General features: G+C 52.8%; 6 protein-coding genes across 6 annotated transcripts; 2 read left to right on the top strand and 4 right to left on the bottom strand.

Annotated features, from left to right (window-relative positions):
* Positions 1 to 171: 171 nt before the first annotated feature.
* BDZ99DRAFT_460148 (alpha/beta-hydrolase) lies at positions 172 to 1,321 on the bottom strand. Its single transcript, XM_033719326.1, has one exon. The coding sequence runs from the start codon at positions 1,254 to 1,256 to the stop codon at positions 408 to 410; it is 849 nt and encodes a 282-aa protein (XP_033581463.1). The 5' UTR covers positions 1,257 to 1,321; the 3' UTR covers positions 172 to 407.
* A 291-nt stretch (positions 1,322 to 1,612) lies between these two features.
* BDZ99DRAFT_437476 (polyketide synthase) lies at positions 1,613 to 9,515 on the bottom strand (the record flags this gene model as incomplete). Its single annotated transcript, XM_033717585.1, has 6 exons — positions 1,613 to 3,198; positions 3,251 to 3,666; positions 3,719 to 4,003; positions 4,061 to 8,463; positions 8,517 to 8,842; positions 8,911 to 9,515. 6 exons carry the CDS (start codon positions 9,513 to 9,515, stop codon positions 1,818 to 1,820), a joined length of 7,416 nt encoding a protein of 2,471 aa, XP_033581462.1. The 3' UTR covers positions 1,613 to 1,817.
* An 837-nt stretch (positions 9,516 to 10,352) lies between these two features.
* On the top strand, positions 10,353 to 12,243 carry BDZ99DRAFT_460147 (class II aminotransferase/8-amino-7-oxononanoate synthase). Its single transcript, XM_033719325.1, has 4 exons — positions 10,353 to 11,244; positions 11,301 to 11,443; positions 11,493 to 11,642; positions 11,700 to 12,243. Exons 1-4 carry the CDS (start codon positions 10,413 to 10,415, stop codon positions 11,982 to 11,984), a joined length of 1,410 nt encoding a protein of 469 aa, XP_033581461.1. The 5' UTR covers positions 10,353 to 10,412; the 3' UTR covers positions 11,985 to 12,243.
* Positions 12,244 to 13,521: 1,278 nt separating this feature from the next.
* BDZ99DRAFT_460144 (putative efflux pump antibiotic resistance protein) lies at positions 13,522 to 15,383 on the top strand. Its single transcript, XM_033719324.1, has 2 exons — positions 13,522 to 13,806; positions 13,859 to 15,383. The coding sequence occupies exons 1-2, from the start codon at positions 13,618 to 13,620 to the stop codon at positions 15,317 to 15,319; spliced, it is 1,650 nt and encodes a 549-aa protein (XP_033581460.1). The 5' UTR covers positions 13,522 to 13,617; the 3' UTR covers positions 15,320 to 15,383.
* A 730-nt stretch (positions 15,384 to 16,113) lies between these two features.
* On the bottom strand, positions 16,114 to 18,929 carry BDZ99DRAFT_473547 (HET-domain-containing protein; the record flags this gene model as incomplete). Its single annotated transcript, XM_033721838.1, has 3 exons — positions 16,114 to 17,912; positions 17,978 to 18,780; positions 18,880 to 18,929. The coding sequence occupies 3 exons, from the start codon at positions 18,927 to 18,929 to the stop codon at positions 16,114 to 16,116; spliced, it is 2,652 nt and encodes an 883-aa protein (XP_033581459.1).
* Positions 18,930 to 19,209: 280 nt separating this feature from the next.
* On the bottom strand, positions 19,210 to 20,774 carry BDZ99DRAFT_460142 (Dyp-type peroxidase). Its single transcript, XM_033719323.1, has one exon. It carries the CDS (start codon positions 20,438 to 20,440, stop codon positions 19,490 to 19,492), a length of 951 nt encoding a protein of 316 aa, XP_033581458.1. The 5' UTR covers positions 20,441 to 20,774; the 3' UTR covers positions 19,210 to 19,489.
* Positions 20,775 to 21,237: the final 463 nt, after the last annotated feature.

The raw sequence follows: 21,237 nt of genomic DNA, 5'->3' as shown, positions 1-21,237 counted from the left end.
ATAGGCTTTTACTTAAATAGCTATTAATATATAATATTTAGCTCTAGGGTTTAAAGTAGCAGTTATAGTTAATAGTTATAACTAGAAAACTTCTAATTAGTCTACTAGAGTTAGGGTTTAGTAGTAGGGTCCGCAACTTTATTAGTCGCGGCCTAAGCCGTAATATATAGCCGCATTTAAAAAAAGTATTTAGAATTAGTAAGCAAATTAAGCAAGCGAATTAGAGGCTATAGAGCAGCCCTCTAAGCTAATTAAAAGGTGGTAAAGCAATAGGGGGGGGGAAGAGGTGTATATATAGTGAAAAGGGGGTGTACGTCTAGGAATTAGGGGGTGTACGATTAGTAGTCCCCCTTATAGAGTACGTTATTCCTTTTTCCTTTCCTTTTTCGTTTATAGATTCTCGCCTGTTATTTCAGCAGTTCAAATTCCTTTGGCATCTCACTTCCCTCGACCCAGGCCCTTACGCCTTGGGCGAACAGTTCTGGGAGTTGCAAGTCCCACAAGTGAACTGCGTCCCTCACCACGAATGCCTTGCACTCCAGATTCGTGTTCGCGAGCACCTTCCCTGTTTCCCTCGTCTGCTCAACGCTATCCTTCGTCCCGCCCGCCACGATAGCGATCCGCACGCCCCGGATCTCAGCAACGCTCTCCATGGTCACCTTAGTACACGCGCCGTACCCCGACCTCAGCAGCTCCATGGAATGGTTCCTTCGCATCTCCTCCCTGAGCCTCGGAAACGGTTCCACGCCGATATAAGACCAGAACATCCACTCGCTAGTGAGCTTCCCGGACAGGATCTCGATCCCGCCCATCAGGCGCGGGCGCGAGATGAACCATTTCCTGTACCCGCTCAACGGCGCGCACCCGGTGCAGAACAGGCTGAGCACCAGCTCCGGACACCGTCGCGCAAGCTCCAGCGCTACGAAACCGCCGAGCGACAGGCCGACGACGTGCGCCCTGCCGCCCGCTACTTTGGTCGAGACGAGATGGGAGAGCGCGTTGATGGCGTTGTCGAGGGTGAAGGGGAGGATGTCCCTCGACCGCGAGTGCCCTGGTAGATCGACGAGGATGAGATCGTAGTCCTTGGAGAGGAAAGGGGTGGTGCGAGAGAATTCTATGTGGCAGGTTGAAAGGCCATGGAGGAAGACAATGGGGGCATGGGGTGGGTCCTTGCCATTGGGGTCTGGCGAGGGGGATAGACGGGTGTAAGAGACTTCTAGGTTTGCCTCCTTGGGGCTGGATTCTTGGGAGGACATTGTGTTGTTCCTGGGGAGAAGTTGGTGAAATGGAGTATAATCAAGTCTGGGCTTGGGAGGAAGCTATGCACGTTAGTGCGATGAACGGCCTGATCGGAATTCGTATTATCCTAGGACACTATGACGCAATGGCGCATAAACCCAAGAAAGTCCTCTTAATCTTAGATAGCAATGCTGAGATGTGATTATAATGTGTTGTTAGCAATATCGTAATCTCCATATGTCGTGCAATGTCCAACGAAGACCAGATCTGCAGGTTACCCGGCGATGTTGGCCAATGTGTGGGTGGCAGCGCTACGTTCAATCAAATATCTGCAGGTCCAGGTTAATTGATGGAAAAATCCAGCAGGTCACAGGCTTCAAAACAAGCTATTATTTGTATATATTGAGTGCGTGGTGGTGGAGTTGTGAGGGTGCGAAGTTGAGGACACGTATTTCGCGTGGCAACGAATTGCTCGCCTATGCCTTGGGCTACGTACGCTACCGTACGAGGCAACCGAACGCGCTCTTAGTGGGGAGGTGAATAAAGGCGATGACATTGATATAGTTCTCAACAGATGGTTACGCAACCCCCCAATGCTTCAGCAGCCCACTTGCCGCCAGCTTCCCTAACTGTTCCAACGTGCCCATTCCCAACATCTCCAGAACGCTTATATCGAACCCGAACACCTGCTTCCACCACATGCGCATATCAATCGCCAGCAAGCTGTCAATACCCAGATCCGCAAGACCCAGACTGGTGTCCACGTCCTCATCATCTCCCTTAACTAGTAGTGCAAGCACCCTCTTGCCAATTTCACGCGAGAGCAATGTCGTCGCGTCGGATGTGCTGAGGATAGCAGGGTCAGCTTTGGCTTGCGCAACGAATGTCTTGAGTACCGTGTCGCTGGATGTTTTAGCCTCCGATGCAGAGTCGCTGGTATTAGAACCTAGATTGTGGTAGAAGGCCATGCGTGGGTCTGAGCGGAAGACGGCGCGGCTTTTGGGACTGCTGAGCGGAGTGGTGGTTTGCATGCCGAGCATGAAGGTATTGGGCGATACGAAGCCGTCGACGTCGCCTGGGCGAAGGGTCGGCTTGTCCATCGCAAGAGTTAAGGCGTCGATGACATCTTTCTCCTTGATAGTCCAGATGTCTTGTTCCCGGAAGCGGCGAAGAATATCCTGATTCTCGGCAACAACACCCACATCCTCCACAACACCGCAGTTGATCGTCGAGCCCGCAAGACCGAGTCCGGCGCGGTACTGGCAGAAGGCATCAAGGAAGGTATTTGCGCTGTTGTAGTTCGCTTGGCCCATGTTGCCCACGATACCGGACACGGAACTGAACATGACGAAGAAGTCGAGCTCGCTGCCAGCAGCGATACTGACGTCGTGCAGATTCCAGGTACCTTGCACTTTGCAGCCCGTCGCAGCGTCCCAGTCTTCCCACGTCATGTTGGCGAACACAGTATCGCGGAGCGCCATGGACATTTGCAATATGCCCTTCAGCGGCGAGTGACCACCATTGATAGCGCACACCACGTCGTCTTTATTGACGACGCTGCCCTGCACCAACTGCACGCGGCAGCCCATCGAATCCAGTTCGCGTACAAGATCCGCATCTTCAGCACGCTTGCCTGCACTTCGCGAGAGGAAGATGAGATTTCGAGCACCATGCGTGGCCATCCAGAGGGAGACGGAGCGGCCAAGGCCACCGAGACCTCCGACGATGAGATATGAAGCATCAGGGTCGAATGCAGGCTGGCGTCGTTGCTCCACCACCCCGGAGGTCAGATGAGTATGTCCATTAGGCTCGCGCAGCTCAAGAAGTACCCTACCTGAGTGAGCACCGTTCTGCATGTACTCAATGGCTTCCAACGCTCCGGTCGCAGGGAAAATCTTGGTTGGGCGTATTGGTCCAATGTGGCCCTCAGCATACAGCTTGAGCGTGCGTTTGAGAAGTCTTGAGGATCCTCATTAGCGATCGGATGCGATTGAATCATGTGTGTGCTTACCTTGCGACGATCTCCGGCCTATTTTTACGAACGTGCTCGATATCAACACGAGAGTAGCTCCTGTTACGGAGGAATACGCTGATATCCAGCTTTGCGTCTCCCAAGATGTCCTTTTTACCAATCTCGATTAATTTACCAAACTCAGCGACTGTGCGCCATGTTGCGTGGAGAAGCTCGCCCGATAGCGAGTTCAAGACGAGATCGACGCCTTTTCCATCCGTCTCACGCCTCAATGCATCGGCGAATGATGAATCTCTAGAGTCGAAGATCCGATTCCTTGGCAGATTGTATGACTCTACAAGATACGCAGCCTTCTCTTCGGACCCAACAGTTACAAAAATTTTGGCTCCGATTGTCTCGGCTACTTGAAGTGCGGCAAGTCCAACTCCGCCTGCCGCACTATGAATGAGAACAGTCTGTGGGGTTCAGTCATTATTGTTGACTACTCGATCGAGTTTCAAAGCTTACCTGTCCCTCTTCCAGACCGCCCACCTGAAGTAGAGCGTAGAGCGCAGTGGTGTATGCAAATGGCATAGTCGCTGCGTCATCCAAGCTGAATTTGTCGGGAATCTTGACAACATACGACTCGGAGTCTGTGGTTACCGAGGCAGCATTATTCCCACTAAGAGTCATTACGCGGTCTCCGACATGAATTTTCTTCACATTGGGTCCCACAGCTCGCACAACACCGGCTGCCTCAATGCCTAGGGCAGGTTCAACGGCGTCGATGATTCCTGTCGCGATAGACACATCCTGGAAGAGAGTATTGTCAGTGCATCCAAACTTCATCAGATTTCGCTCATCACATACCCGTCGGTTCAGTCCAGTATAATGAACTTCGATCTGGACCTCGTCGTCTTTTGGAACCTTGGCCTTCCGACGCTCCCAATGCAATCCACGAAGACGACTACCCTTCTCGACAGTCAAAACGACCGGACCGTCGGGGTTGCTCGATAGCAGCTCGTCAGGAATGGAGTGTGGGTAGTAACGCCCAATATGAACCTGCCCATCAGTGACAACGTATTCCAACTCTGGCTCGAAGATGTCCCCTGTTTGCCTATTAGTAAACTTGTCGAACACCTCCCAAACTTTGTCATCAGCGAATTCCAGATCAGTTTGACAAACAGCGAAGTCGATGCCCACTTCGTTACGAATAGTGCGTGCTAGACCGACGATCTGGCCGTAACGAGGATCCGTAACGTAGATTTGAGAGAGCTGCGTTAGCCAGAAAATCCCAGAGCCGTTGACGCTGGCAACAAAATTCTGCAGTTTCTCGTAATGCTTCTCGTTGAAACCTTCAAAGAAAGGTTTGCCAAGATCCAGGAGAGAGATAATATCCTGCCCAGCAGCTGGAACATCGCTGAGTGTAATATAGGAGACGTCGTATCCTCGCTCTCGCAGCTTCTGGTCTATATATAGAACCCGTGGAGTATCAGACCCTTCCCCAACAAGAAGTGAGATCCTTCTGGAAGGAGTATTCATGAGGATTTTTGGCCGCACAATTGCAATAGTGTTGAGCTGACTCTCAGACTTCGAAGACGCGCTTATACCGTCGACGTCGAAGCCTGTCGCTGCGAGCACTTGGATCCAGGTAGCGGAGTCAACACTGGCTTCGAAGGAGCCTCGAATATCCGCGTCTTTCGACCATTCGGGGAGGATTCCAAAGATTGCGGTAGCCCACTTAGCGGATGGCGATAGCTCTTGAAGGAGAAGGTAACCATTCGGATTGAGAAGCTTGTGCACATTTTGCAGACTATTGATCAGATTCGGCGTATGATGAACGATGTTGTTGGCGATGATCAAGTCATACTGCCCCTCCTCAAACAATTGGCCGTCCAGAGGTTGACCGATATCGAGGATGCCAAAGGCGGTATTAGCTAGGCCTTTGAATCGTTCCTTCAACGTGTCAACAGCGTGTGTCAAGGCGTCCGTCGCATGGTACTTGGAATAAGAGTTCGCAAGCTCGCTCAAAAACTTAGTAGTAGAGATGCCAGTGCCAGCTCCCAGCTCAAGAACACGCAGATTAGGCTTGCTATGCGACAGGCTTCGCAGGAACTCAGACGTTTCAAAGTCTTTGATGAGAGCTTCCGTTTCAATCAGCAGATCATCCTCATGAAGAAGATCGAGGGCATCAATGTCGCCAGAGAAAACTCGGGCCACGTTAGAGCTGACTTTGGCTAGGGCGTGCGCAGCGCTAGAGGCTGGGGTATTGGACAGATACTCGACCTGAGACTTGATTATGGCTGCCAACTCGCCATTTCCAACCTGTGCCCAAGTGAGCATGGAAGTCGGCTCAAATGATTGCACTTGCTCGCTGACCCACGCATGATACTTGGCTAGATGGGACGCCTCTGTACTAAGACCCTCAAGACTACGCTGAGAGAGTACCAAGCTAAGTCGAGTAAGCTCATCGAGTGCAGGGCCATATGATGAGTAGCCTGGCTTTGCCTTGACAAGCTCGTTGACGTCCTGAAAATTGATGTCAGGCCTCAAAATGTAACGAGCTGAAGCATGAGAATCCGTGTTCCCTCGATTGGGCTTCTCCTTCAAGCTAAACCCGGTCATGCTTAGGACAACCACGCCGTCAGCCACGTATTGACAGTCTCCGACGATCGAACCGTCCTCTGCATACGATGCGGAGGCAATAGCTTTAAGGTCCGCCGAAGAGCGGGTCACCTTTAGATCGGCAACACTCGTAGCCAAGTATACCCGGTAGTCGTTGCTGAGGCCCATCAAGGCGGTAGCGACCAGCAATTGAATTGAGAAGTCGACAATGGTAGGGTGCAGGTGGTAGTTTGCCTCATCGCCCAGTTTGTTGTTCCGCACAGTAGCTGTTCCGTAGCCCGGAAGACTGGTAGGCGACCTCAATTCCTCTAGGCCCTGGAAGTCGGGTCCGTATACCATACCAGATTGCGCTTGTGTTTCGTAGAGTTTCTTTGCGCTGCACTTGCGCGGCGGTTTGATGTTGAGATCCTTTTCACTGGCAACACCAAGATTCTCGGACCACGATCTGATTTCACCGGTGAAGTGTTTAGTCCAGCCATGACCATTGTAAGATGATACGTTATACTCCCACCAGTCAGAATCGAGCGAGTTGGTAAGTCGGACCTTTCGGAATGAAGTAATTACTTCGACGGGCGTGCTCTCTGGGGTTACGAGAGCGGTAGTTGCAGTTGCATTGCGCACTCGGAAGCCCTCCTCCACTCCAGTGATCTGCCGCACGGCCTCCGCACCAATGGCAATATAGCCGGCGAAGGGGAAGACGATGTCCTCTCCAACTGAATGATGGCGCAGCCACGGAGCATTGTCCAGGTGCAGCATGTTCTTGAAAGTGGGTTCGTGCGACGTGCTCTCCAAAGTCCTGACACCGAGAAGGTCATGGTAGGGGAATGGCTGTTGTCGCCATGCTTCGGTAACTCGAGTCTCGTGCCAGTATTTCTTGGAGTGATCCCAAGGATACCGGGGCAGATCGCTTAGAGTGACACCTTCGGGATACAAAGCCTTGAAGTCAATCGGGACATGAAGCGTATACAACTTGCCGACAGCAAACAGAAACGACTCTACAGAGTTTTCTCCGCGAATCATAGCGGAAATGTATGGCGCGGCGTTGTTTCCCGCTTCTGTCAAAATCTGGCGTAGCGGGCCAGCAAGAGCAGAGTGAGGCCCAATCTCAAGAAATACGGCATTTTTGCCCACACCGTGCTTTGCTATACTTTCCACGGCGTCCTTGAACAGCACCGGCGACTCTAGATTGGCGCGCCAGTATTTCGGCCCAAGTGTGAAGTCGTTCTCGGGTTTCAAGAGACCGCCGGTGACACTTGAGAAAAACGGCTTGTGTGGGGCATTGGGGACGAAGTCGTCACCCATCAGCCGCAGATACTCGTCGCCGACTTCCTTCATATGATAGGAGTGGTACGCTTTCTCGACCTTCAGCAGCCGGGCCAGGACATCGGGTCGCTCGCGCTGGATTGCCGCAACGACCTCTTCGACCTTCCCAGCATCGCCAGAGATTGTAACGCTCTTGGGGGAGTTCTCACAAGCGACTCCAACGTTGTCGACGAGGAAGGGGGCAACGTCAGCCCAGCCCAAGCCAATGGCCGCCATGGCCCCCTTGCGCTCCTGCTTGTTGGCAACAAGGCCTCTGAAGAAAGCCGCGGTGATGGCTTGCCGAGCAGTCAACGCACCAACGGCATATGCAGCCGCGATTTCGCCGCTTGAATGACCGACTACAGCAGAAGGGTGCACGCCGAGAGCTGCCAGGGCATCGACGAGAGCGACCTGGACCGCTGTGCAAAGAGGCTGCGCGAGCTCTGCGAGGTGGAGACGGCTGCTCTTAGCTGGCTTGCGCAGCTCCGCCTCGATGGTCCATGAGGGCGCGTCGGGCCCCAGGCTCTTCAGGTGCCGGTCCAGACACTCGATGCGCGCCTTGAAGACGGGATTCGCGCGAACCAGGTGGCGTCCCATCTGCGGCCACTGGGCCCCTTGGCCCGTAAAGACCATGACCACGCTCGGTGCCTGTGACGGCTTGACTGCGGGCGAGACATTGCCCGGCTTCTCTCTGCTTGCGACCACGAAGGCGCGGTGAGGGAGATGTTCGCGGCGGTTTGCCAGCGTATAGGCCAGATGCTCGATGCGTTCCGGGTACTTGCTCCGGTACTGTGCAAAGTTGTCGGCGATGCTCAGCAGCGCGTCGGGCGAGTTGGCCGAGTAGACGAGCAGCTGCGGATGATCGGAGGCGTCGCTGAGGGTGGGCGCCGCGTTGAAGCTGGCGGCCGAGTCGACGATGGCATGGCCGTTGGTGCCGCCGATGCCGAAGTTGTTGACCGAGACGCGCTCCTTCTTGCTCGCAGGCCACGGCGTCGGCTCCACGGGCACTGCGAACCGGGCCGTCTGCCACGGAATGCTCGGATTCGGCGACGAGAACTTGATGTTGGGCGGGATGGTGCGGTGCTCGAGGGCCAGGACGGCCTTGATCAGCGACGTCAGCCCGCTGGCGCCCTCGGTGTGGCCCAGGTTCGGCTTGATCGACGTGATGTGCATCCCGCAGCCGCCGAACACGCGCGCCGCCGCATTCGCCTCGATCTTGTCGCCGACGACGGTCCCCGTGCCGTGCAGCTCGAAGAAGCCCGTTTCGGCGTAGTCGCCGATGCCGGCCAGCTTGTACGCGTGCCGAACGAGCGCCTCTTGCGAGTCGATCCCGGGCGTGGTAAGGCCTGAAGGCGGATTAGCATCGTTGCAGGCGAGAGAAGAGAGGCGTACCCCTCACCCGGCGTCTTGCCGTCGTGGTTCGTCGCGACGGCCCGCAGCACGGCCCGCACCGGGTTGCCGTCGCGGAGCGCCGCGTGCAGCGGCTTGATGTAGATGGCGTTGATGGCCTCGCCGCGGGCATAGCCGTTGGCGTCTGCCGAGAAGGCCTTGGACGAGCCATCGGGAGAGAGCGCGCCGAATTCAGAGAGCAGGATGGTCGTCTTGGGCGTCAGAATCAGGCTGGTGCCCCCGACAAGAGCCGCATCGCAATCCCCCCTCGCTATGGCCAGGCATGCATCGCTCAGCGCCACAAACGAAGAAGAGCACGCTGTTTTGGAGATAGAACTACCAAGGTCAGCATGAAGCAGAACATCAGAAGCATCGCGTGGGGCCAGCAGTGGGGGTCCATTTACCTCGGCCCTCGCAGGTCCATCTCGTACGAAACTCGATTCGCAATAACAAAGTCATACTGGCCCATGACATTGTGCACTCCAGCAGGCTGCGGCTCCTTGTACAGCATGTCCGCCCAGTCGTCGCCATAGCTTCCCATATACACTCCCGTGTTGCTGCCTCTCCAGCCCGTAACGCCAGCATCCTCGATGGCCTCGCGAGCAACCTCGAGCATCTGTCGCTGTTGAGGATCGCATCGCTCAATCTCCGCCGCTGACATGTTGAAGAACGAGCCATCCAGGCCGGTTAGGTCGTCATCAATGAAGTAGGCATGCCGTGTGATAACGGTGCCAGGCTTCTTGGTAGGTGAGTAGAAGCTGTCAATGTTGTACCGATTAGAAGGAACCTCGACCTTCCCGTCACCTTTGTCGACGAGAAACTTCCAGAGATCTTCTGGCGATCGGATTCCACCACCTAAGCGACATGCCATTCCGCAGATGGCAATGGGAAGGAAGCCCTCTGTGGTGCCATTTGGCGTCGTGCTCAGTTCGGGGATCGAGTCCGACAACGACCCACTCCCGTTGAGACTTGGGGAGTAGCCTTCGTCTCCAATGGCGTGAGGACTCATGATGGCAAATGAGTTTCAAATGTAAAAAGGTTTCTCGAATGAAATGCTGAGCAGAGAGGAGGCTCACGGTGGGAGGCTAATTATCGAGAAGACGACACAACGGTGTATTTGCAACTCATGAGGACTTGGACAAGTCTTAAAAGAGTCATCTAGCTCCTCTGCGGCGGCTACTTCAATCCTCACCGTTGTCGAGCCCCGTTTAGGGCCGCCCCGTGTCGTCCAACAGAAGTGGCACCTTTTTCCACGAAAGAAGGCTCATTCCGTTGGATCCCGCGCTCTGAGGTTCCAGACCTATCATCCAATCCATATCGAGAAGGTTGTATTGAAAGTTCTCTCATTTCTCCAACACTTCGTATCTCAATACGCAATCATAGCAGAGCGCTTGTGCTCCGGTCAGCGTGGTATAGCCGGTCATCGTGGTATCGCCCGGAGCGCGCGTTGTGGAGTCTAGTCCCCACCTTTTGATGCAAAATTCGATATATTGTACGCCATTATGGTCTCATCACACATTTACCAGTATCAAATGCATAGCCCAGGATTGAGGCTGGAAATGGAAGGTGTGACGCCGGGTTAATATGCAAGGCCGCCGAGGTATGGGGTCTGAAAACGATCATCAACCGCTGGTGAACGGATTGGGGAAATGGATCCAGCGTTGTACATGAGGTAGGCCATTGGAATGCGGTAAGACGCATACGCAGACCTCTTAGCCTGAAGGTGGGGTTTTGGGGGCGATACTGCGACAGTAGACGGGATCAAGCATTTGAAGATATCTAACTTTTGCTCGAGGTTTCTTCGCACTAGTTTTTCACGCAAGTCGACTTTTGCATTTATCAAAATCTCCATAACATTTTCCCTGTTCATATAACGCAATTTTTACTACAGTTGCAATTCTCAATCATGACGACTGCTACCCTGCTCGCCCAATGGTTCCCCATCCACAAGCCTAAAGGGCCAACATTCAAAAACACAACCACACGCTTTGACCGCAATCTCGAAGAGACTCTCGACGTCCGGCGCTCTGATAAAGCCGTCTTCACGATGCACAGAAATGAGCCCCATCCAGAGTCTCTCGATTTCAGCACACTCGACTTTCTACATCTAAGCAAGTCGGGTCTCATTCGAACAGCGTTCCTCCAGGAACTCGCCGCGAATCCAGATTTTGAGCTTAGTGCCGGCGGCTCAAGGCTTTTGAATGGAAACAATCCATACACTGAGGCTGCAGAGAGACAAATTGCGGAGTTCCACAATGGAGAGACGGCACTGCTGTTCCATTCTGGCTTCGAAGCAAATGTGGCCATAATGGGATCTGTTCCAAGGCCTGGAGACGCGATACTGTACGACGAGTACATTCATGCTAGTACGCACGAAGGCATGCAAATCAGCAAAGCGATTTACAAGAAGAGCTTCAAGCACAATGACGTAGAAAGCTTCCGCGAGAAGCTCCTTGAGATTAAAGAGACCGAGAAAATCATTCGAGACGGGAAGCGGTCCGTCATTGTTGCGCTGGAATCCATGTACAGCATGGATGGCGACGTGAGTCCACTCAAGGAGCTAATCCAAGTCGGTCAAGAAGTGTTCCCCGATGGCAATTGCCAGTTCCTTGTGGATGAGGCGCATACGACGGGTGTTTATGGCAATCAAGGTCGCGGATATGTGAATCAATTAGGGCTGGAAAAGGACGTCGCCATTCGTATGCACACGTATGGCAAGGCGCTGGCCTGTACTGGAGGCGAGTCAATATGTTCGGGTAAACTTTGTTTGAGGTGTGCTGATTCAAAATGATAGCTGCCGTCGTCTGCTCCAACACTGTTCGTGAAACGCTCGTGAACAACGCGCGTTGTTTCATTTACAGCACTGCCCCCTCGTTCCCAATGATTGCTGCAATCCGCGGGGGGTACAAGTTGATGCAGTCCGGTGAAACACAGGCTGTGAGTTTACCAACGCTACATCAATGCTGGTAGCTGACCGTTGTTGTAGCTGCAAGACAAGATACAACACGTCGTAAAGCACTTCGCTCAGACCATCGAGTCGAACGACACGTACGAAGAAGCTGTTGATGAGGGCATTCTCTCAATTCCTAACATCGAGGGGTGGGAATCCAAGCCTTTCGTCACCCACGTCGTGCCCGTGAGTCCATACCCCCTTCCAAGTCATATTGCAGACACGATGCTGATGCCTCTCCAGGTCATGACCCGGCAACGCTACACACTATTCCTGTGCTATCATCTCCAACTGGCAGGCATCAACTGCTTCCCGATCGACTACCCCGTCGTTCCCAAAGGATTCAGCCGCATCAGGATCGTGTTCCATGCTGGTAACACAGACGAAGAAGTAGAGGCGTTAGCAAATAGCATCTGCGAATGGGCGCAGGAGATGCTCGACCTAGAAGCGAGTGGGAAGGGGGCCAAGGTGCCACGCGCTGCACGCCAGGTCCATGCGGCCCAAGAAGCTGCCATTGAGGCACGTTAACGGGTTTGGAAAGGCGTGATTGGGCTAGATGGTGGCGTCACTATATGGTCGTTGTCTGGGAGGTGGGTACATAGTTGCATAGAAAGTAGATCCCATCAATCGCATTCGTCCACAAGATCCAAGGATCCAACATGTGTGGTAGGGACTGGCCTAGAATTGAGCCCGAAAGAAAGCGAACTGATGATGAGGGGTGGCAACCCTGCGGGTCAGGTGCCTGCTAGTATTAGATCCTAGTAAACACCACGAATACATAGTCTTTTCAGCACTTCTGATAGTCTGACGCTCAGGCTCGCCATCACAAAAAGTGAGATTTTGGAGCGCCGTGCGCCCCGCTAAGCGGAGTCTCACTTTTTGTGATGGTGGGCCTGACGTTGGAGAGAAGCTTACCGAGATTGCGAGGTTTGCAGCCTAAGTTGCGTGGAGCCCTCGCCTCCGTGGCTGCACATGTCCGGAGCTCAGCCACTGGACGGGAGGATGGGAACGGCTTAATACTAATACCCTAGCTCTATAACTCTCTTCTACCTGCTACTTATCTACCTATTTCGGCGGGCACGGCAGACGCGTTGGCGGCGGATAGTGCCCGTCCCAAACCAAAAGGCCACTCGACATCGTTGCCGCCACAGCTCGCAACGGGCCGAGCCTTCCAAGGTTAACCCTCATCCTCCTCCTGATTTGGTGCTATCATGCGAAATGCTAGACTGGATACAACCTTGGGCTTAGGATATCCCTGCGAGGCTTGCTTAGATGTTCCCCACAAGCCACTGCCGCTCTTGGCCGACGATATCACCCCAAACCTCGGCTAGGAAGAAGGAAGAGGCGATCTGCAACCTCACACCCTTCTAGAGAATCTTACGTTGGGGGGCTGCCTGACGGTATATTTCGATGTTTCTGGAAGTCAGCGACGCAAAAGCAGGCTGCCCATGAAACTTCAACTTCAAGGCGAGCCGGTCTGATGCGAACCCTTGCCAAACGCACCGCAAACTCTGTGGACTCTTGATGACAACGGCCCACAATTTCCAGATCGAGATTCTCTCCTGTCGCGCTTGTTAAGGCGTGCCGCCACGTCAATTTCTTCCTACCCAACATTTATTTTCGTATCTATGGTGCCATCGGTTCCTGACCATGACGGGATCTTCGCAATGCCTCATTCGAGGGAAATCATAGAAGGCGTCACGTACGCAGGACTTGGAGCAACAAATCCAAAATCCAACTTCCGGATCTGGGGTCTATGCACCGTTAGGTTAAGGATAGAACGCCAATCGTGATGAACTGCATGAGAAACCAGATGCCAATATTCATCTAGCTGCGCACAGATTTGTGGACCTACCTCCTACGGCATAGATTTGTGGATCTGCCGTATTCCAGGGTTATTGCTTGCGACGCGAATACTACCTTGATTCCACCACACTGGTGACATCCCGAAGTTCTCACCTAATCCGCGTTGATGTGCTTCATGCTCTTACAAGTTACCGCTTTACTTCGGCATTTGTCAGCAACGCACAATTATCACGACAAACATTTGTTACTTCTGTTTGACTCGCGTCCCTGAAGCAGGAGAAAAGCTTCCTGAATTGTTTCTTCATCCTGAGTTGTTTCTTCCTTCAATTACTTCCTTTTACATCGACTTCGAAACATGGTGTCTGCGACGAGAAACTCCGGCGACATTGAAAAACCTGGCAATGTACCAACATCCTTCGGTGCAGAGGAAAAACCCGTGTCCAACTGGAAGAAGCCTTACCAGTTCTACCTGGCCTCTTTGTCGCTATGGCTCGCCGTTCTAATCGTCTCACTTGACTCGACAGGATTGGCTGTCGCAATTCCGGTACGTTGTTTTTGTTACACAAGCATGTGATTTCTAATGTCTTCTTCTCCAGGTCATGACGACGCAGCTCGGTGGAACGACCCTCGAAGCCTTCTGGGCCAGCATCTCCTTCATGCTTGCTGTGACCGTAGTCCAGCCCATTTACGTGACGACGTCAGATGTCCTCGGCCGGCGCATTCCGCTCTTTGTAGCACTGGGGTTTTTCTTCGTCGGGGCCATTGTTTTTGCTGTAGCAGAAAACATGGCTACTGTGATCGCCGGGAGAGTGCTTCAAGGGTTTGGCGGCGGTGGCCTTGACGTGTTGAGTGAAGTCATTGTTACGGACATGACCACGATGAAAGAGCGCCCACTTTGGATAGGATTACTTTCTTTCCCAATGGCGGTTGGAAGTATTCTCGGGCCCATCATCGGTGCCCTCTTCAGTGAGTATGCCACATGGCGCTGGCTGGGGTGGTACAATCTCCCCATCATAGGTATCACTGCTCCGTTGGCATTCTTCTTCATGCAATTGAAGCCACTCGAGGACTCGCTTGCGTCAAAACTTCGACGATTGGATTGGTTGGGTATGTTGCTTTTCGCCATTGGTGCCATCCTCTTCTCGGTACCATTGAGTTGGGCGGGTGCCATGTACCCGTGGGGGTCGTGGCAGACACTCGTGCCATTCATCATCGGGATCTTGTTCCTAATCGGCTTCGCTATCTACGAGAAATGGCCTACGGAGCCCGTCTTCCCTCATCGCATTTTCGGAAATATCACGGCACAGACCACCCTCGTCGGCGCCTTTATCCACGGCGCCATACTGTACGCGTTACTACTCTACCTTCCACTGTATTTCCAAGCAGTCTTCGTCGAAACACCTCTTCAAGCTGCCGTTCACATTCTACCACTTTGCGTCTTTGTGGTCGTGCTGAGCGGCGCCGCGGCCTTTGCAGTTGAAGCCTCACGAATGTACCGCTGGGAAATCTGGGTGGGTTGGATCTTGCTCGCCGTGGGTATAGGTCTCATGTCACTCTGGGACCGAAATACGTCAACCGCAGAAACCGCTGGCTTCCAGGTTCTTGCTGGCACCGGCTTAGGTATACTATTCACAGTGCCGACAATCGCCATGCAAGCAAGTGCTCCAACGGTCGATGACCAAGGCCTTGCGATTGGTGTACTTGTGTCTTTCCGCCTTTTTGGAGGCCTTGTTGGTCTTGCTGTCGGTGCAACGGCTTTCACTAGTACTTTTGAGAGCGCAATAGCATCGCTTGGGAGCCTACCCGAATCCGTGGCCATTCTGAAAGAGTCTGCAAGTGCAGTAGCATTCATCCCCCGTCTCAGAGAAGTCACGTTGCCGCAGGGCCTAATGGACGCGATCATTAATGCTTACGGTGACTCGTTGCGGAATATCTGGTATGTCCTAGCCGCCTTCGCCGCTATTGCCGGTATCGCATCAGTCTTCTTGAAGGAGCTTTCTCTTGAGAGCGAAGAGGTTGGCAGGCAGAATTGGGAAGTAAAGGAGGAAACGAGCTAAGGCAGAGATAATGACTAAGCTATCAGCTATATATATATAGAGCTAGTTAAACTATACAGTGCCTTGTCAAAAGTGTATGCATACTTGCCTGCCATCGTAGGAGGTGCTTCGTCGCATCTGAAAGTCTGATAAGATGTAAAGTCCCTGAGAACTTGAATCGGGAAGATTTCACAGGCTGAAAGTTGGCCTACTTGCCGGAGTTTGTGGTGCTTCAGCACCTCGTCATTAGTCGGGGCGAGATGAGAAAACGGCGTGTCCAGCCTTTCATCTTGGTACTGTATACCTTCGGCTTGCTTATTATCCACCAGAGCCTATCTAGGCAATCCTCCCCATCCTCTTCTTTCCGATCCGAACCGTTTAGCCTCACGGCTAGCTGTATTCCTCATCGGTCTCCCTTTAACCACATCGAGGAACAATCTCATCCTGAGAACTACGACCCTACTAAGAAGACGAAGACAGTGCGCTCAATCAAGCTCCTCTGCCTCTTATCAACCATTTCAGGGCGAAGCCAGAAGAACATTCCCTCCCGCGCACCACATCGGCACACGCTTTGAGGAGATTGTAGGTTTCGACGGGTCTAGAGCCTTTGTTAGCATGTGCTGGGAAAACTCACGGGTGGGTATGGGTTATCTTACACGGCCTTCCGAGTTCCGGTCGTCCACAGCCTTCAACCGCCACCTCCCTACTACCTCCTCAAACCTCTCTGGTTGTTCGCATCTGTCCCTTCCCTTCCTCCGCATTCATTTATTTCAAGTCAGAGGGTCCATTTCTGCGGAATAATGGCGTTCGAAACATTAAATGAGGACCACATCACTTGTTTCCTTCTCCCCCTCCTTGAAATCTTCGCCATGCATTAGCCCATGGACCAAGGCGGCTCCAACCACATTCATGGCGCCGCTTCCCGATTGTCTTCGCAGAGTCATCGGCACAGGTACACCGACTAAGAGGTAGACTTGGTCTCCCTGCTCCATTTCGAGTGGGCCGGAGCCCACCAATCCTGAAGAGAGTGAAAAGAGGCATCTTCTGTCCTTCGAGATCCTGTTGTGCAGTCGGACCAAGTAGCGGTAGGCTGATTGATTTGCTTTGATTTCGTTCAGGATATCCTCGGAAACCAATTGCGCATCCGTGAATACCGGCGATCTTCCCATCGACGGGACGTATGTCTGAAGTATCTCGTACAATGAGGCCCAATTATCAAAAGCCGTCTTCCGCGACCGGAAGTCGTACGGTCCTTGCACAGTTGGGAAATTCTCCCATCTACTCGGCCTCGGGGAAGTGTCGCGTCCTCCCGGACTACCTTTGATCATTCTCCCGGTAGGTCCTCGTTGCGGGCTAAGCTTATCCAGAATGGCAAACAACGAGCTAAGAGGAACATCATTGGGCTTCTTGGCTGGTACATGGACTTTGATTTCCGCCATCAACAGCAACATGCGATATAGTACTGCTCTCAAGCACTCATCGCTCCCATCGCAAGTCGTAGGATGAATAATGATTTTCCAGGTGACAGTCCCTCTCCATATCCCTTGAAGATGAAGCTGAGCGCCTGAGATGCCAAAAGATGGTTCTGTCTGGCGCGGTGTACAAGTCTCACTTACTCCAAGCCGATGTTGGGACGTCAACCATGCACTTGGTACTGAGGTTTGCCAATTTGGGACCCAAGTCGGTCCATCGAAGCTCATTCGACCCCTCGAGCTTGCATCCATAATGATGGCGATGGCAGCAGGCTTCCAGGAAACAAGATCCTGCACAAAGTTTTGATAGACTTCCCCGACGGAAAGGGAGTAGTCTGGCACCGACGGACATGCTCCATGAGCTTTGAGAATCCCGTACAAGGCGTAAGACTTGTCTCGCGGGTCTGAACTTTTCCTTTCTCTTAAGGCTGCCCGAACAGCATCTAGCACTCTGTATTCTTCAGAATTCATGCGATCGTGGTGTAGCCATTCTTGCTTCCACCCATGCATGAGGAAATGCCATCGTTGACGCAACCCATGAGCTATCGCGCCGACAATCCAGGTAGCTATTAGCCAGCCGAAAACTATTAGAAACCATGGCAGGGCGCGACTAGCTATGTAATCCTGATCTTTAGCGGGGTATTTTCGCGAAAGAGTCTTCTTTGCGCTGAGCATCATTTTGTATGAGGTGAAGCCCCAGACACCCCAGATAATAACTTGAAGTAGTGCATTCGCGATGGAATAGAGCAAACGCACCCCCGGGGGTAGCTCGGCCTCTTCCCACAGCGTAAGCAAACTCTTTCTGAAAGATGTCTGTTCTGGTGACCCGCAATCTTTCCAACTGCCTTGGATGTGCCGAGGGCGAGGTAGGTTGAACCACAGATCGATGATGGAGCGCCAATGATTTAGAATGACATCGGAGAGAGGAAGTGAATCGGCGATATGAAGCCCGGAGCCTCTAGATGTGCTACTAAGAGCGCTAGCAAGCTCGTCCCAAGAGATTGCCTTGTCGCCGCAAATTGTGATAACATTCGTAGCCAAAGCGAATTCTTGGAACGTCCAGGTTCGGTGAATCCATTCGCGGTCGAGGAGCTTATCCAAGCTGATACCATCCCCACTCGTCCGGGACCATGGCATTCGGGCTGTAGTTCAAGGTCATATCAGCGGAGATCTATTATGGTTCGGACAGTTCCAGTGTGATGCTTACATATTATGTCGCTCCAAGCAGCTTTTTTGAACTTGCGGTATTCACGCTCTTTGCTTTCCGAATCACTCGAAGCCAGAAGCGTCAGTGGCAGCCGTCTTCCCAGAGTAGCTCGCCTCCTCAGGTATTCCATGGCCTTGTCGGAATCCTCATTGCCTTGCCCAAGCCATACATACACGGAGCTGGCCAAACTGTATATCTCTTGCATGAGCGATATTTGACCCCCCTTTTCCTGCTCATCGTCTTGATTGATGCAGATCGAGTCAACCCATATGGACACGCCTCCAAAGAGCTTCCGAATATGCCATAGGGCCTGGTAGCAATTCTCCGTGACCTCGATGCTGCACTCTTGTGATGGAAACGCGACAGCGTGACTCGGTGAAGATTTCACGCCCCAGACATATGACAATGATACGAACGACGGGGACTGTCGCAAGTCCACTACGCGAAGATGGCCGATGATTTTGAGAGGATTTGGCCCCCCGCCGGACGGTGGCGAAGGGTCTATGTCTAGCAACCGAGTGCAGTGAGAGCCGAGTCGTATTGGAAGGCTATTATAAAGCTGCTTTGTCGAGATCGGGTAAGAGTCGGGCTTTTCTGTCGACGGGAATGACTCTAGCTCAACGACTGCGTCGCCCGCCATGTGTGTGTGTGGTAACTCCGTCAAAGCTGCAAAGCATCGGAGTCGAGTGGATACTCCAACCTTTGACAACTGGCCTCGCTCCAGGATAAATGCAAGTTGCCTTGCAGCGAGGTTGTCAAGCAGGCTGTCGTGCTGCGCCCCATACGAATAAGGAGTGGTTGGCCTGTTGCGGTTAGAGTGAGGCTGTGCCATTATCGAGTCAGCCGTGTGGCGCCTGCATGATCTTTCCCGAGGTCCAACCTTGGTTGTGCATACTTCGTACCTGGAAGCTTTAGGGATGTTTCCCCCTAGGGTTGGGTCCGGTGAAGCCATGCTGCAGGCAGCACTGAGCAGAGGTACGCGATAATACAGCCTCTCTAATATCAAGCCACAGACTTACCGTATAAGGGAGCAACTCCGGGTGCCTTTAGGGGGGAATAGCAACGTTCCAGCCAATCAATGCTCAAGCCGGTGAAGTACTAGCCCAGAAGAGAGGCATACCCGGATTAACTCAGTTTAGCGCTGGACCACGGGGCGTAAAGAGAGGCTGAACACGTCTAGACCCCGCTCATTTCGCCTTGCGTTGTATCTTTCCAATTGATTTTAGAGCAGGTAGCGAGTGAGAATGCAGGATTTGATACATGATTGAAATAGCGTAGAGCCAGAATCCGCTTTCAGCCCTCCTACACAGAGTGGTCAATAATCCGTCCAGACGACGGATTACGTTCATTAATTTTGCCCTTGCAACCAAATCCAATCCAATTCAAGACTTTGTCGTCTTCCAATCCAAAGCATAAAAGGCGGGATTGTTAGGCGAATTACTGCTCCGACATTGTCCTCGATCTACCCCTAAAGCTTATCCCATTTTTCCTAGCATACGGGTAAAGGTGCCGTTACTCATCATCAAGACTCGTAAGTAGGCTCGCAGACGGAGCGAAGAAGACTGTCCCTGTTACAGCTGTAGAGAAGTCGAGAATACGATCGTGCAGTCCCGGCGGCTCCCCGATGAACATGCGTTCCAACATTTTCTCGATAACCCAGAGGCGGCGTGAGTATCCAATGAAGTACGTTCCAAACTCACCCGCCCCGGGGGCCCCAAATGGCATGTTGTCACGTAGGATGCTATACTCGTCACCGTTTTCATCTTCGATTGTCGCAAGCGTCTTGTGCGCTGCCTGCTGGCCCTCAGCGACGTCGTCTAACTCCACATTGTCCAGCTTGGTGCGGCCGATAATGGCCTCTTGCTTCTCCGTGGAGAGAGTGCGCCATGCTTTGAGGTCATGTAAGTACTTCTGGATGACAATGTAACTGCCACCGATGGCTGGCGCATCCTCCTCCGCGACGAGGACCGATGGAGGCACAGCAGGCCCGACTGGATTGGCGGTTCCATCTACAAACCCGAGGAGGTCTCGAAGGTCGAAGTACCGAAAGCCTATCGTTTCGTCGACTACGGAAACAGAATCGCCCAGGAGATCCATCAACTGCCGCTCAAACTCAAAGCACAGGTCGCGTCGCTCCGCGCGGATGTGGAAGAGTAAGTCCCCCAGAGTTGACACAGCGGTATGAACATTGCCCTTGACCTCGCGAAACGGATGAAGCTCTGCTGGGCGTGGTAGACCCGTGACGCTATCCCAAACATCACTGCCAATACCGACGGTGCACGCGAAGGAGGCCCCAAGGTCGCGAATAGCAACATTCTTGGAGATATCGCTGATCTTTGCTAGCGTCGAGCGAACTTTTTTGATTGCACTAGGGCCATCAGTGATGGAGAGGACCAGAAAGGTGGCCGACGCGGTCAAGGGCGCGTCGACACTCTGTACTGTAGTGGATGCGCTGCGGGTCATATTGGGCAACGATATCAGCCCGGCGGTATGCGTTTGGTACGCCTTGCGTTGAAGAAGAGCCTGATGATGAAATCGACGTGCTGGAAGATGCCGCTTGCCTAGCGAAGTTCCTCGCACCTCTCGAAGGATACGTGATTGCGCAGCTGGTAGTCCTCGGTTTGTGATATCGAGTTGGGCGTTTGGATGCGTTCGGATCTTATAGATGAAAGACGCAAGCTTGTGTTTGTTCATGTCACGACTGACACTCGCGGCTTGATGCGGCAATTCGAGATTGAGGGCTGGGACTAGGGGGTGCCGAAGTTTTATATTCTACGGAATAAAAGCGGATATGGCGTGACCGAGCTGCAGGTGTGACTATGCACGATTACATAGAGTGCAACAGCTTCTTGAGAAAGTAGATTGTTAGTCACGATTATGAAAGAAGTCCAGATCCCGATCACCAAACTTTTGGGCTTCCTTTGATGATTCAGCCAGAATGTGGGGTTCGCTTTCAAGGGTGGTCTCCCGAGACTTCTCCGCCTCTTCCTCGTTTTCACTCTCATCAATTTCATCTTCGTTCAGAAACATTCTGCTCATTTTCAAGCTCTCCCGTATGATCCTCTTGACGAAGAAGACATCACGGAAACACATCCCCAGGTTGCGCTGCATCAACGCCGTCTTAAGCCCTAGAGTGGTATTCTAGCGCGACTATTGCGAACGAAGGCCTTCGCGGGAACGACTATTCGAGCTAGCGAATCTCGAAAATAGATAAGATCAGGCCCGAGACCTCGCGGATGATTATCTAGAGCATGAGTTCC

Source organism: Mytilinidion resinicola (genome assembly GCF_010093595.1).
Source record: "Mytilinidion resinicola strain CBS 304.34 unplaced genomic scaffold BDZ99scaffold_4, whole genome shotgun sequence".
In the NCBI taxonomy this organism is placed as follows: domain Eukaryota; kingdom Fungi; phylum Ascomycota; class Dothideomycetes; order Mytilinidiales; family Mytilinidiaceae; genus Mytilinidion; species Mytilinidion resinicola.
This window is presented reverse-complemented; position numbering and strand designations above follow the sequence as displayed.